This window comes from Brachyistius frenatus, unplaced genomic scaffold (genome assembly GCF_029030835.1).
Source record: "Brachyistius frenatus isolate BFR_SWC_R1_liver_20210118 unplaced genomic scaffold, ASM2903083v1 Contig_29, whole genome shotgun sequence".
Classification (NCBI taxonomy): domain Eukaryota; kingdom Metazoa; phylum Chordata; class Actinopteri; family Embiotocidae; genus Brachyistius; species Brachyistius frenatus.
Window position 1 is genome coordinate 234539 of NW_027210628.1, and position 14477 is coordinate 249015.

Here is a 14477-nt window from a genome sequence, read left to right on the forward strand (position 1 = left end):
TGTGGCACCACTTAAAACTAATAACACTGTATTTGATTAGACAAATGACACTGTCAGTTTGAAAGATTGTTCTGTAATTACTCTTAATTCTACAATTTATTAGAATAAGACCACTGACACGTTAACCACTCATCAGAGTGCCCTGTAGTCCCTCTATTACAGTAACACTTCCAAAGAAATAAAAGCAAGTTTTACACACCGGGAAATGAGATGGCAACAAAAACATGCTGAGATTTTTATTCAAGTCTCAACTAAGTGATAGAAATGCTTTACCAATTTACATAGCACTAAAAACACCTGTCGTATGCACATGACAAGAAAATGTCAAAATATGCTGCAGCTACGTGAGATCTCAATAGCTTTTAAGGGCAGTTATCGATCTGTACGGTTATTTCATTTGTTACGCAAGTTGCTGAAAGCAGACACTAAGGGGAGAGGAGAGTGCACGGTGTTTAACTCCACAGCAAGTATTATTTTAGACAAAACTGTAACTATCTGAAAACAAGGCTATAAAAAAAAAAAAAATTAAAAAAACATCAGTGGACCTCAGTTGAAAAACAGATTTAAGTGACTCTTTACATTTCAGACTGGATTAACTGGATCAAGACCAGATAATAAAAAAAAAATATGCAACATAAAAGACTCACAAATAGTACTTTACCACTCTCACAATGCCACACACACAGACAAGAGGCTTTTGTGATGTTTTTCAGGCTTTATAAAATGAAGCCAACAGATGTAAGGGTTGCACAAAAATCTTCAAAGCAAGAAATGAACGGCGTGACTCCATTTCTTCCCAATTTCCCCCTTACGAATCATTTAAATTTCATCTCACGCTAGCCCAGCCTAATTTCCTGTTAGAAGTGTTAAAAATGTGATCATTCAGTACAAAGACCAAAGTAAGAGTTCATGTGGTAGAAAAACAAAGAAGCCAGGAGCTAGGATTTGGGGTGAGGATCCAGGACGGGCTGAGTGTTGTATAAAAAGAAAAGTACATTTCAGAAACAAAAGAAATTTGCGCAGCGCCACAAACTATCACACTAATAAGCTCTTTTTGCTGTGATAAATCATGGACCAAATGGGTTGAGCAAAAGGGGCTTTCTGGTTCGATATCATGGGAGTACAAAATGTCCAAAACATCAACATTGACGTAACAGATACTGAAGGAAATGCTGGGTGTGTGTTACAGTGTTGTTGGGCAGGGAGCACTGTGTGACGTCAAATAGAGGCCACCATCTTTTAGCACTTGGTCCACTTCAGTGGTTGTTAAGGGTCTTTCAGCTTTCTATAGCAGGCGGTTCCATCTCTGCTGAGATGGAGTTGTCTGCGTCTTCATACGTGTGTGTCTCTTGATCAGCTGGGCTTTCTGGGCTCCGTCTAAAGAGAAAACACACAGTGAGTAACAATACTCTCTGTGCTTAGATCACAATTACCTGTATATTAACCCAGGAAAGATGCTCACATAAGTTCCATAATGTTTAGCAAATGGGTCGCCGTGTGAACATATATTATGACTCTGCTTAAAAGGTCCCATATTATATAAATTCAGATTTCTATTTCTGTTGAATTATAAGGCAATTCTAGGTAATATAGAAATACTGTGAATGTGTAAAAAAAACATTCGGTCCACCAAGAAACACACAGCCTGTACTCTCAACAACTGTGCTGTTTGGACAAGTTGTTTGAACTTCAGTAAGTTTGTGATGTCACAAACTCACATTCATGTCATATGTTCACCCTTAGCATGGGTCACTGTCCTACCTTTTATGTGGAAGAAAACCCCAGGCAGTCATTCTGTCATGGAAGTAAGCTACAACACCCAAGACAACCTGTGGTTGGCCTGAGCATGTGTCACTCAGAAAAAAGTTAGCCAATCAAGAGATGAGGATAACTGATATCAATGCACCTTAAAGACACAAAACAGCCTGTTCTTGGTAAAGCCCCACAGAGAAGCTTAAGAGGAGGTGTAGAACTATCTGTTTATGGATCTCAAGACTGAAAATAAAACACTGGTGTGTGTACAAAGTGTACAATATGGGACCTTTAAACCTAAATGTGACATTTTTCCAAACAAATCCCTGTCTTAATAGTTATTCACAGACACCTGCTCGCATATCCTGTCAGCTGTACATGCCATGTTCACCTGTTTGGACTTGAAGCAGTGTCGTCATTGTTCTCCTCCTGTGCAGGTGATTTTGGTTTTTCCTCTATCTCTGTATCATTTTTTTTCGGCTCTGATTCCCCATTAATTGGAGTTGAATCTACAAAAAAGGCAAAGTAAGATTTATTTGAGTGTGCAGGGAAAAGTAAACCAAGTGAACCATTATCTAGACCCCAGACAGCAGAAAAATCCCAAATGTGTCCTTTTTACCTGTGTTTTCTGTGTCCTTCTCATCGTCCTCTGGTTCTTTACCCTCCGTTTTAGGTTTAGCTGCCACCTCTGCTTTGCCCACAAAGCGAAGCTTTAACTTGTTGTAGACATCACTGGCTTTTTCCATGACTGCGGTGCTAGATTTATACCGCCGAATCTATGAAGTTAAATAACAAAAACGTTGAGAATTTAAGAAATACACAAGATCTTATAAGTCACATTTGAGTGAACAAAATAAGTGAGTGTGCTAAAATAAAAACCAGTAGACATGGCAAAATATTGCATCTTACTGATATTAATCTAATGTAAAGATAAAAATCAGCATTAAACAGTCATCATAATTCTGGGAAACAACTAGTGCACTAGTGAGACCCCACATATGTTTTCTGTATTCGGACTAATGCAGAATATATTGTAAACAAAAAATACCTGACATTTCCACAGAACATGCTGCCATGCCTATTTTTGTCCTTTTTTTTTTTTTAATCTATGTGGGTTTTCCTATCTTAATGCGGGACGACTTTGTGAACATAAAAACGAAGGGTAGTCAAGCAAGAGGAAAGAAAATGCACCTTTTTTAGTGTTGCAATAACTTCGGCGTTCTTATGGAGGATCTGGCTGGTGACAGGTACGGCCTTGAGCTCTTCCAGTGCTTCTAGACATCGCTCTATGTCCTAGGGAGCACAGAAATAGGTAAAAAATGAATGTTCATGCTGGCATAAAAATACAGACTGAAGGCAACTGTATTTAACGAGAATCATAGATGTTACTTACTGGGTTGTCCACTTTGAGTGCAAACTTTATATCTGTATGGAGTTTCTGTAGCCTTTCTTCTGGTGACGGCTCTGCATATAGACACAATGAATTACTACTTTCTACCTCATAACAGCAGTTTCGTTAACTTGTGTTTCATGGTTTCAGTCTGTACAAATACGTTTCCAGGCAATGACTGACAGCCAACTGCAGTGACTAACAACAGTGCATGGGAAACAAAGAGTGTCACTGACCCTTTTTCTTTTCCACTTTCTTCTCTGGCGGCCTCTCCGGTTTGCGTTTGGGTTTTTCAGGCTTAGATCTAAGAGAGAGAGGGAAGTCTGTGATCTGTGCATATGAAAGTTTAATGAAGTTCATCTAATGAGGTTTGCATAGGTTAGTCTGTTCCCCATTGTGCATTCACCTTGCTCTGGACTTCTCTTCTGACCGTCTGGCTTTCTTCTCTTTCAGCTCTTTCTCCTTTCTTTCTTTTCTCTCCTTCTCTTTCTTTGCTCTCGCCTTCTTCTGGTTGTCGAGCTTCTTGGTTGTTTTCTTCGCCTTTTAATGGGAAAATGTTGCATGTATTAACAGCACAGAGAGTCACCTGCAATCCTATTACTTGTGTTTCTATTACATATTATCTATTTGAGTAACAGATTTACCTCAGTTGGTGGTGGAGAGTCAGAGTCTGAGGGTGCAGGGATTGGCGGTGGAGGGGGTTTCTTGGACTTCTTCAATGGGTGATCATCTATGCCTTCATCTGAGCTACTGCTGCTGTCACTATCGCTCCCTTTTTTACTCTTATCCTTGTCTTTTTTCTTTTTCTCATCTTCCTCTTTCTCTCTCTCACGTAGCCGGCGGAGCTCTTCTGCCTCCTCCTTTTTCCGGCGCTCCTCTAGCTCTCGTCTGCGTTCTTCATCACGTTTCTTCCATTCACTTATACGGTCGGGTTCACTGTCACTGTGAAAAAACAGGGCAACCTTTACGCCAAGCTAGTATGTAAACTGGAATTTACATTACAGTATTAATCTGTGGTGAATGAATGGGTGAAAAGAAAGCCTTTGAGTGGCCTGACCTGTCGCTGTCGGACGATGACGAAGGTGCTTGTTTGGCCGGGGCAGGTTTGGGTTTCCGGGCACGAGGCTTTGCCACAGGTTTCTCTGTAAATACAGGGGGGGGTGCAGAACATGAACAACCAGGTACAAATTAATGCGTAAAGAAGGGCCTGAAATCTTTTCTTGACCCATCATCTACATGCATTTCAAGGATTTTGAATGAAGTAGTATTTAAAATACAAACAAGACTGAACTTGCACCTTTCTTGCGAGCCTGTGGGCCTTTCCGAGGAGGTGGCTCTGAGTCAGAGTCGGACTTTGACCCAGACTGGGACTCTGAGCCAGACAGAGCTGGCCGAGGCTTCTCGTCCTCAGACTCACTGTCGACTACTTTCTTCTCCGATCCCGATCCTGAGTCTGAGTCCGAGTCCGAGTCAGCCTTCTGTAACATCACAGAGAAAAGGGGTTTGAGTTGGAAACAGAGAGGGAAGACACTGGATTTCATGACAGTAAAATACCCAAGTTAATGCCTGTGTGAGGGAATTAATAGTTGACCTTTTTCTTCCCTCTGCCTCCTGCTTTCTTTCCTCCTCGTCCACCAGCTTTCTTCTCCGGAGTAAAATCCTGTAGAAGAAAATCAACATATACGCTGTTTAGTTTCAGAGCGCTCAACAATCACACAATGATATATTTGTGTGTGTTATTACCTGGTCACTGTTTTTGCCGGAGTCGGACTCTGAAGGCGTCGGTTCTGATTCAGATGGGGATCCACTCTCCTCCCCATCTCGGTCACTGGATGAGCCTCGAACCTTTTTTGGAGGAGGAGGCCGCTAAAACACAAACACACAAACATGCAAGTAAAAAAGTTGAACAGTTAGTTTTCGTGTGAGACAATCAGACCTGTCAAACAATCATGGCTCATTGTACTTTTATCAATGCTACGATAACTTCTGGTATAAAAAAAAAAAAAGGAAGCTACCGGGAATTAGTTGTCTTCTTTTCTACCTTTTGTTGTCATTCTTATATAAACAAACAACTTCTCAATAAGTATTCAACTTTGGTGATGATAGCAGTTTAGTCATGTATTATGTCAAAAGCAACCACTTCCTACCCATAACTGTGACTGAGGATACCATTTTTCTATGGAGCTCAATAACATGATAACAGGAGTTCATCATAGGCCAAATAACTGAACAGGGTATGCAGGTGCAGCAGTGATTTATTTCCACTGAAAATTAAGACCGAATGTCGGCACATTTACCTTGGGAGCCTGTGGTTTCCGCTTCACTCCACCTCCTCCCCTCCCTCTGTCTTCACTCCCAGAATCTGAGTCAACCTCACTTCCAGAGTCAACTTTCCGGGGAACCGTGGCGTCCTCTTCTTCGTCATCCTCGTCGCTCCCTCCTCCGGCATTATTGCCCTCGCTGTCAGATGAGCTCGCCGGCTGTAGACAAAACCGTAATAAGATGATGAAATAAAGCAAAGAGACAGAGGAAAAGATGGAGCAAAGTTCCTCTGTCAGAATTAAACTGTAGATGCTGCTATAAGCATAGCACCTTGAACCACAAGACACACAGATGCCCCAGTCTGAACTGCAGTATTACCAGTAAGCAAGGTAAGTTATTTGTATAACAGCAGACATTTCAAAAGTTAACATCTTGCAATTAAGTGCTTGTGAGTTCTAAAACAGGGAACACAAAATTCCTCAAAAATGAGGATTAATGAACAACAAATCAGCTTGAACGATAAGAAAGAAAAAAAAAATACAATTTGACACCTTCAAATAAAATCACCTATAAGTCTACATGAACAGGATCTTTCATGGTTCATGTTGAACTACAGCTGGTTCAGGTTAGATATGAAGGTGACTTACGACAGGCGGGGCGCTGTAGGAGGCATGTGGATTGTTTTGGATCTCCCATAAACCTTCATTGAATCCCTTCCTTTTGTTGGGCTTTCCATAGCGTTCTTTGCACTTTTCATAGGCAAAAAGGTCCTTTGGTGCAAGGAATGCTCTGTTAAATAAATAAAATACAAAAAAAAGACATAAACTCTAAACAAATTTATGACTGAATAACAGGATGTTTGTTTACACTGGTGTTTCCAATGACTTGAGAGTCTGGAGCAGCACAGTGGACCACCTAGTGATGAATTAATATACTGCAGGTGCCATCTTGTCAAACAGATGGTATCTTATGCCGGATCAAACTTGTCAACACCATTCATTCAACCTGTATTTAATTCTCTGGAATACATTGAGGTAACCCTCATTCCCAGTCGTGCAGAGATTACACTGAGCCGTAATTAAAACAGATTAAATAAATAAACATGTATTTATTATAATAGAACTTGAGTATAGAAATTTCTAATAATAATAATAGAACTTTAGTCAAATAAAAAGTAGGCAAAATTAAAACCATAAACTATAGACAAGACTTAATTAAGTTACTTATATCAATACCAGTGGGTATAATAAAACACTCATATACAGAGAAGCCACCAATATAATCAGACAAAACAGTTACGAGTTGAGAAAGGGAGGTTTGTAATCATAGATTTAAACTGGCCATGAGGTAGCAGGGAATTGATTTTTAAAGAGCGTTGATAATTGTTCCAGGAAGATTGGGCACTCAAACAACAGGCTGTTTTCCTTAGTTCAGATTGTACATGGAAGACTTTAAGCATAAATGTAAATCTAATATTGATGCGATATAAACTGGTGTCTTTCCCATAATGGCCTCATAAATAAACAGAACCGACTGCTGGTTCCAACTCTTTTAAATTCAGTTAAGAAGACTGAAAAGCAGTGGTGATGGGCAGAAGTAGGGATTTGTTTTTCTGTCTCACACCATTGCTCTTGCGAAGAGCACACAAGGCTTTAAAAAAAAAAGATGAGTCAGGGCCTCAATTTAAAATTGACAAAAACAATCCACGCGTGACGAAAAATAAAATGTACCACAACCAATGAATTGCAGCCAATGTTTTGATCTAGTTTACTCCTTTCAAACAGATAGTAAATAACTGCAGTCATCTAAGTGTAAACAATACTGTCCCATGAAATGTCGAAATGACTGATGTACTCACGTTTCATGTGTCCCAAAGAAGAAAATTGGGATTTTATTAGGAGGTGGTTTCACTGCTCCATCAGCCACGTCTTCAATCTGTAAACAAGCAGGGCTTTCAATGGAACAACCAAGTGACAAATAAAAGGAAATAGCTCGCATATTTCTGTGGATCAGGGACTCCCAACATGTTTGTAACATGTATTGACGTCTGGAAAAAAAACACACATTTTTGGAGTCGTTTTAACTGATGTAAAATACTGGGAAACATGGTGCATCACAAACAAGCTCTGGCGTGGAGGAGAAGGCTTCTTATCTAGAAACAAATTCACAGTTATCCTCTCAAACGTCCACAATTTTGGAAAAAAAAATATTTTCCAAAATACCAACGTTAGCCTCGCTGCTGCTGCTGCTGCTGCTGCACGTCTCCATGTAGATTAGGCCGGCAGCATCTCATGCAAATCATGCCGCTAGTACACTGACTGAGGGCCCCCGTAAGGCAGCTTGTCAGCCCACCAGAAATGAAGTCATGTATGTGTTTGCTGGTATCCGTGAGATAGTGCCGAAGATCCAGAGAACCTTCTCCAGCGTCCTATGCAGAGCAGCCCACCCCCTCCGCCCCTCCGGCTGCTGCTGTTACTTGCTTACCCTGGCTGGCCAGTGGGGGTATCCCTTCATTTTAGCGAAGACCAGGTCTCCGGGCTGGAAGTTGTGTGGCATTGTCCCGCTCCTCCGTGCAGCCTGGATTTAAAAAGTACTGAGATGCGTAGTCTCTCCGTGTCTCTCTTGGTTTGATGTTTTCAGGTCGACACGAAACCTGGAAACGATGGGGTTAGCTCGCAAGCTAACAGTACACTAACGTTACCGCGAGAAGAGACAGCCGCGTGAACGTAAACCTAACGCACCGGGCACTTCCGGTTAGGTCTCGTTGTTGGGCTTCAAAATAAAGGGCTGTCCACTTAATAGCAAAACATTGCAAAAAAAAAAAAAAAAAAAAATCAATCAATCAATCAAACCAGTTAAACACTGTACATAGTGCTTTATGTGGTGTCACGAAATTTGGTAAAACTGTGTAGAGCTGTGGTAGGGTAAGTCCCAGGATGCAGGGTCTTAATAGTTTAGAGTCACACTACGCAACAATTAAATACTCTGCTGACTCAATTTGTACCTTACATACCTTTGTGACTTGGAGGCTCTAACACCATACTGGGAATAATTTTTTTTTAAATTAAAAAAAGAAAAAAAAGTAATCCTACTGGCTGCAAAGCCAATAAAATAATCCTCTTCATAATTGCCAGGGCATATCAATTTATATACTATATTCTATACTAGACGGTATACTCAAACTGTAAAAATGCTTTTAGGTGGTATTGACTTTATCACTTTTTTTTTTATTTGTACATTTTTTAAGGTAGGGAGACTTAACAAGAAAAACAGAAATAAAGAAAAGAACCTACATATACAAACTATAAACAGGTTCTTGAAATGGTGCACACTGGGTGACCATGTCTGATTATGAGCTTGGCTTTTAATGACTAATGTTCAGCATCAACCCAATAAAGCTTCACACATACAATATATACACCCTAGTTAAATATTCTTGTCCCAATATCACACAACTCACATCTGTCCAAAATTTCATATCAATATCTATGGAAAAGTTTGTTTGCGGGTTAATTAAATGGCTTTTTTTTATTTATTTTTTTAATGATTGACTTTTATTCTTCCAAGTGAATTATCTATAGTTGTCAAACCGGAAATACAGTCGTACAATATTTTAAAAAGCTTCACTCATCCGGATGCAGCAGCTTGATAGTTTCCACTCGATACGACGACTACAGCGGAAGTCCCGCCTTTCGAGCGTCCCGATTGGCTGACCTGCGATCAGTTTCCTCTTCATCCAATGACATGTTACAATGTGGAAGGCAGCGCTGACCTCCCCCCGGATTCACCTCTAATGCGCAGCCATGTTTCGCTCTCTGAGAGGCGTCCAGCAGTTTAACTGCAACCTCCTGACTTTGCAAAGACTCAACGGCAACTCTAAACTCTCCATCTGCACGTCCAGAATGGCCAGCTCCGAGTACAGGATTGAACGGGACACGTTTGGAGAGCTCAAGGTCCCAGCTGACAAGTACTACGGCGCCCAGACTGTCAGATCCACCATGAACTTCAAGATAGGCGGACCAAGTGAGAGAATGCCGATCCAGGTAATCAAAGCCTTTGGTATCCTGAAGAAGGCAGCTGCTGAGGTGAACAAGGACTACGGCCTCAGCCCAAACATAGCAGATGCAATCATCCAGGCTGCAGATGAGGTTTCAGCTGGTAAACTGGATGATCATTTCCCTCTGGTGGTGTGGCAGACTGGATCTGGAACTCAAACCAACATGAACGTCAATGAGGTGATCAGCAACAGAGCTATTGAGATCATGGGGGGAAAGCTGGGCTCTAAGGACCCCGTGCACCCTAATGACCACGTCAACAAGAGTCAGAGCTCCAATGACACCTTCCCCACCGCCATGCACATCGCTGCAGCCACAGAGGTCCACCAGGTCCTGCTGCCCGGCCTGCAGACTCTGCACGACGCTCTGGCTGCCAAGGCCGAAGAGTTCAAAGATATCATCAAGATTGGGCGCACACACACTCAGGACGCTGTACCGCTCTCCCTCGGACAGGAGTTCAGCGGGTATGTCCAGCAGGTGAAGTACAGCATTGCGAGAGTAAAGGCTGCCATGCCCCGGGTGTATGAGCTGGCAGCTGGAGGCACGGCCGTTGGGACAGGACTCAACACCCGCATTGGCTTTGCTGAAAAGATCGCTTCTACTGTCGCGTCTCTCACCAGCTTGCCGTTTGTGACGGCTCCCAACAAGTTTGAAGCTCTGGCAGCTCATGACGCCCTGGTAGAGCTGAGTGGAGCCCTGAACACGGTGGCTGTCAGCATGATGAAGATTGCCAACGACATTCGTTTCTTGGGGTCAGGACCCCGCTCCGGTTTGGGAGAGCTCGTCTTACCGGAGAATGAACCAGGGAGCAGCATCATGCCTGGCAAAGTCAACCCAACCCAGTGCGAGGCCATGACCATGGTGGCAGCCCAGGTGATGGGAAACCACGTGGCGATCACCATCGGAGGCAGCAACGGACACTTTGAACTCAACGTCTTCAAACCGATGATGATCAAGAATGTCCTGAACTCGGCGCAGCTGCTCGGCGACGCGTCCGTCTCCTTCACCAACAACTGCGTGGTGGGCATCGAGGCCAACACGGAGAGGATCAACAAGCTCATGAACGAGTCGCTCATGTTGGTCACCGCGCTCAACCCTCACATCGGATACGACAAGGCAGCCACCATCGCCAAGACGGCTCACAAGAAGGGCACCACGCTGAAGGCCATGGCCGTGGAGCTGGGCTACTTGACCGAGGAGCAGTTTGACCAGTGGGTGAAGCCGAGTGAGATGCTGGGGCCAAAGTAAACTCTGACAACACGAAAAACACTTCAAAAACAAAACAAAATACCTTTTCCAGTGAGAGAGAAGAGTATTTCCAACGAAACCCGACGAACTGTATGAACAAAACATTTCCTGAATCCTGAACATCTCTTATCTCAATAAAACAAAACTCCTTGAGAATTCTCTACCGTTGTTTGATGCAACTTCTTACTCAGCGTTTTACATACTGGTCGTGTTAAACTGCGTTATATGTTCCAACAGCTTGTCGCCGACATGACATTTGAGGGCCTACACCGGCATGTCTTACTTATAAACTGTTGCTTATAATCTCAGTAAAGTTTCACCCTCAATTACAATTTGTATTGCGGGTGAGCTTGTGTATTTGTCTTCAGTTATTAGTTGGTACCGTCGCAGTTCAGATGTTCTCACTGTGCCATCCCAGTTGTCTCAAAAATGCACTACTGCACCTCGTGTATTCTGGTAAACAGTATGTGTGCCATTTATTTAGTGTTACAGCTGAATGAAATATGTATTAATTAAAAAAAACATTCTGATTTGAAATGTTTTCTTTTTCTTTTTTACACGCATTAGTCTGACTGCACAAAAGGTATACTTCATTTCTTTATTGGTACACACCCGGAAGTAACAAATATACATTTCAAAAAGATGATGAACGAGAGCGTCCGGGGCACAATCACTATAAGGGCAGCTCTGTTTTACTGAACACAAGAAAGAAGATTAAATTAAAAAAATAAATTAAAAAACATCTGGCCAGTAATTGCGTGCCTCGTCCCACTTGTTGATGGTGGTGACTGCTTTTGATGTGATGTCATGTTTTTCTTGTTTAACCAATAAAAAAATAACTTTGTACAAGTGGTTAACAAAAAAACAAACAAAAAAAAGTAAAAAAATGTAGGTTCTCCTCTTTTATTTGGTCCAGCTGACCTTTGGGATATCGTAATGCTCTGTCAGGGTGTCCAGGTGACGATTGAAATCCTGGTAACAGACAAAACGACAGAAGATAAAATCATTCCTGACTTTATTAATTTGCTACTGAAACATTGATTTAACAGACTTCTAAAATAACATTTAAGTACAGTACACCGTGTTGGAAACGAAATCAGCCACTCGATTGACAAGTCTGTACTTAATGAGTTGGACTAAGGAGCTATAAGCTTTCCCACATCTGACGCAACTTACCTCGACTCTGTGTTTGTGTGTCTTTGATGCTTTATTCAAAATCCGCTCCATTTGCTGTAAAAAAAAGAAAAGAAAGAAAGACCGACACCGATAGAGAGAGGAATTGAATGTAAAAGATTAAAAAAAACATAGGTGATATTTGTGTTTTCACGCACACTGTAAACATCTTTAAAACACAACATACTACTAAACAAAGCCCTATTTAAACACACGTGTTCTTCATAGACATCCCATGTTTGTGGGCAGCAGACATGTTGATAACCATTTAATAAGGAGAAGACACTGTGTTCATGTCATGATTTACCATCTATATGCTCCACAGTACATCATGCTGCAACAGTTCACAAAATGAGCTTTGACCTTTAAGTATATAAACACCGACAGACATTGGGATTTGATCGCAAACAGAGATTATCAAACATCATAAACTACACTCGAGATAAATATCAATATTTTGAAAGCGTAATAGTTCATTTTTACTCTGCTGTGCTGAGAGTGTTTCCGTCTCTCAGAGGTCTCGGAGTCCTTCAGAAGAACAGGAAAATTCAAAACGCCACATAAACTAAAAATCTACGAGTCATATGGATAATTCAGTGTTTCTGTTGCACTGCCGCCTTACTGGTGGCAAACTGCACAATCGTCATTCATCACAGCTGGAAAGTTTCCCAAAACAGCAATTGATTTACTGTTTGTGTATAAATATTTTAGACTTATTCTGTTCTTACTACAACTCCCCTGTTTGCTTCCGATCACTGCAAGTGATTTGCTGATTGACGTGTTGTGTTTCAGTGGGTACCTTCATAGCCTTCGCCTTAATGTGGCATTGTGCCAAAGATTTTACAGTAGTTGTAGTCACTAACTCAGCAGCAGTAGACTTGATGTAACTACTTCTATCAGCCATGCCTCAGCCTTAAATCCAATCACTGTAGCTCTTAAATGCCGGATAACGAATACTTACCCTCTTCTCTTGCATCTTGTCAAAGGCCATTTGCGCCGGCGTCCGTTTGTCGACGTACGCTTTCGTGGTTTTCATCTCCTCATCGTTTTGGCTGCTCACGACCTGCTCCAGGCGATGCTTACTCTCTTTGTCCTTCTTCTTCTTCCTAAAAACAAGAGAATGAAATAATCAGTGGCTTGTCAGGACAACTACTCCCACAGACACACAGAGGAAAAACTGTAAACTGAAATGAAGAAAAACAGAAATTCTCGAAAATGGTACAAATGAACGGAGACCAAACATCTTTAGCAGACTTAAGTCTGGCGCCGCAGAACCAGCCAGAAGAACAAAAATAACATCAGCACATAAAACTGGATGTAATATTTAAATGTGATAAATTATCACATAAGAAATATTGCTAGAGATATAGCTCACCTGCCAAAAAAAACACACTAATGCTTTGATAATTTATCTACAGGTGCTGTAGGAATAAAGTCTGTTGTTGCTATTATTATTATTAACAAAGAAAGACACGTCTGCATACACAGTTCATCAAACATATGTACATAAACGGAGGTCTGACTCTGGATAGTCCCAAAAATGCTGAACTGGTCATCACTATGTGACCTCGTGTGTCTGTGGTGTCCAAGAGGACAACAATATTTACACATATTACGTATTTCATAACAAATGTCACGCGTGGTTTCACAACGTGAGATGCTATTTTTTTAATGTGATTTTTTTTCTAAAGATGTCTCGCTCTTATCCACATTATGTTTTTAGTAAACTTAAAGGTTTATAAGCGCTGTAATGTTTTTCCAATAGCAAACAAGCTAACGTTAGCCACCCGCTGCTTGAATCAGTTCAGACTCGATGTTAAAGAGCGTTTTTCGACCTTTTGTCTTTTGCTGAATAGTTAAAGAAATGCCGACGCTACAAGACTCACTTTTTCCCAGCTGAAATATCCCCTACACCTTTAAATTTCAGGGCACTTTTCTGGACCGTGGCGTACTCCGACATCTTGGAGAAACGCGATTTCTCTGCTTCTTCTTTACATTTTTTTTAATCGGCGGTTGGCAAACAGCTTCCGGGTCCAACACCGCCACCTACTGACCTGGAGAGTGAACTCATGACCTAAAATCCATCAACGACCACAACACACGTAATTAAAAAAAACAAAAAATTAAAAAAGGAATAGGAAGCACAAGAATACAAAATAAATAAATAATGCTAATATTTCTCCAATTCTGTTCATGTTGTTTAGCCTAAATATTCTACAGGGATCTTTGCCAGATTCATACTAATGGCAATGCAGTACCACATGGTCCACTGTCTCTATCTTTCCACAAAATTCAATCTATGTATTTCTGTTTTTCACTCATATGGAGACTTCTGTTCAGTCCACTATGTCCATTCCTCAATCTTGTAACTAGTGTGCCCTCTTTCCTTTTTTTCGTCATACAGACCCTGCTCTTCCAACAAATGGTTTATCTCCAAAAATATATCTTCCTTTAGTGTCATTGCTGCATTTATTCTGCCAAATATTTTTGATTCATCCCTTAATCACCACTTCTGCCTATGGTATCCTTATATTTACATAAATTTCACCACACCCTCTGTTCGTAGCTCGTTTTGCTGCTTTATCTGCCATCACATT

At 41.3% G+C, this 14477-nt stretch overlaps 3 protein-coding genes across 4 annotated transcripts; 1 reads left to right on the forward strand and 2 right to left on the reverse strand.

The window, feature by feature from the left end:
* Positions 1-221: 221 nt before the first annotated feature.
* Positions 222-8122, reverse strand: hdgfl2 (HDGF like 2). Of its 2 annotated transcripts, none has more exons than XM_069698971.1 (16): positions 7889-8122; positions 7263-7339; positions 6052-6193; positions 5440-5622; positions 4886-5008; positions 4734-4802; positions 4440-4620; positions 4200-4284; positions 3787-4084; positions 3549-3682; positions 3379-3446; positions 3146-3216; positions 2944-3045; positions 2372-2528; positions 2144-2261; positions 222-1377 (listed from the first exon to the last, which is right to left on the reverse strand). In XM_069698971.1, exons 1-16 carry the CDS (start codon positions 7958-7960, stop codon positions 1278-1280), a joined length of 1980 nt encoding a protein of 659 aa, XP_069555072.1. In that variant the 5' UTR covers positions 7961-8122; the 3' UTR covers positions 222-1277. The 2 variants fall into 2 exon arrangements, with proteins under 2 accessions (XP_069555072.1, XP_069555073.1); XM_069698972.1 differs by lacking the exon at positions 7889-8122 and adding an exon at positions 7757-7786.
* Positions 8123-9164: 1042 nt separating this feature from the next.
* Positions 9165-11244, forward strand: fh (fumarate hydratase). The gene has a single exon (XM_069698974.1). The coding sequence runs from the start codon at positions 9208-9210 to the stop codon at positions 10705-10707; it is 1500 nt and encodes a 499-aa protein (XP_069555075.1). The 5' UTR covers positions 9165-9207; the 3' UTR covers positions 10708-11244.
* Positions 11245-11291: 47 nt separating this feature from the next.
* fam32a (family with sequence similarity 32 member A) lies at positions 11292-13882 on the reverse strand. Its single transcript, XM_069698975.1, has 4 exons — positions 13767-13882; positions 12842-12986; positions 11884-11937; positions 11292-11679 (listed from the first exon to the last, which is right to left on the reverse strand). The coding sequence occupies exons 1-4, from the start codon at positions 13838-13840 to the stop codon at positions 11611-11613; spliced, it is 342 nt and encodes a 113-aa protein (XP_069555076.1). The 5' UTR covers positions 13841-13882; the 3' UTR covers positions 11292-11610.
* Positions 13883-14477: the final 595 nt, after the last annotated feature.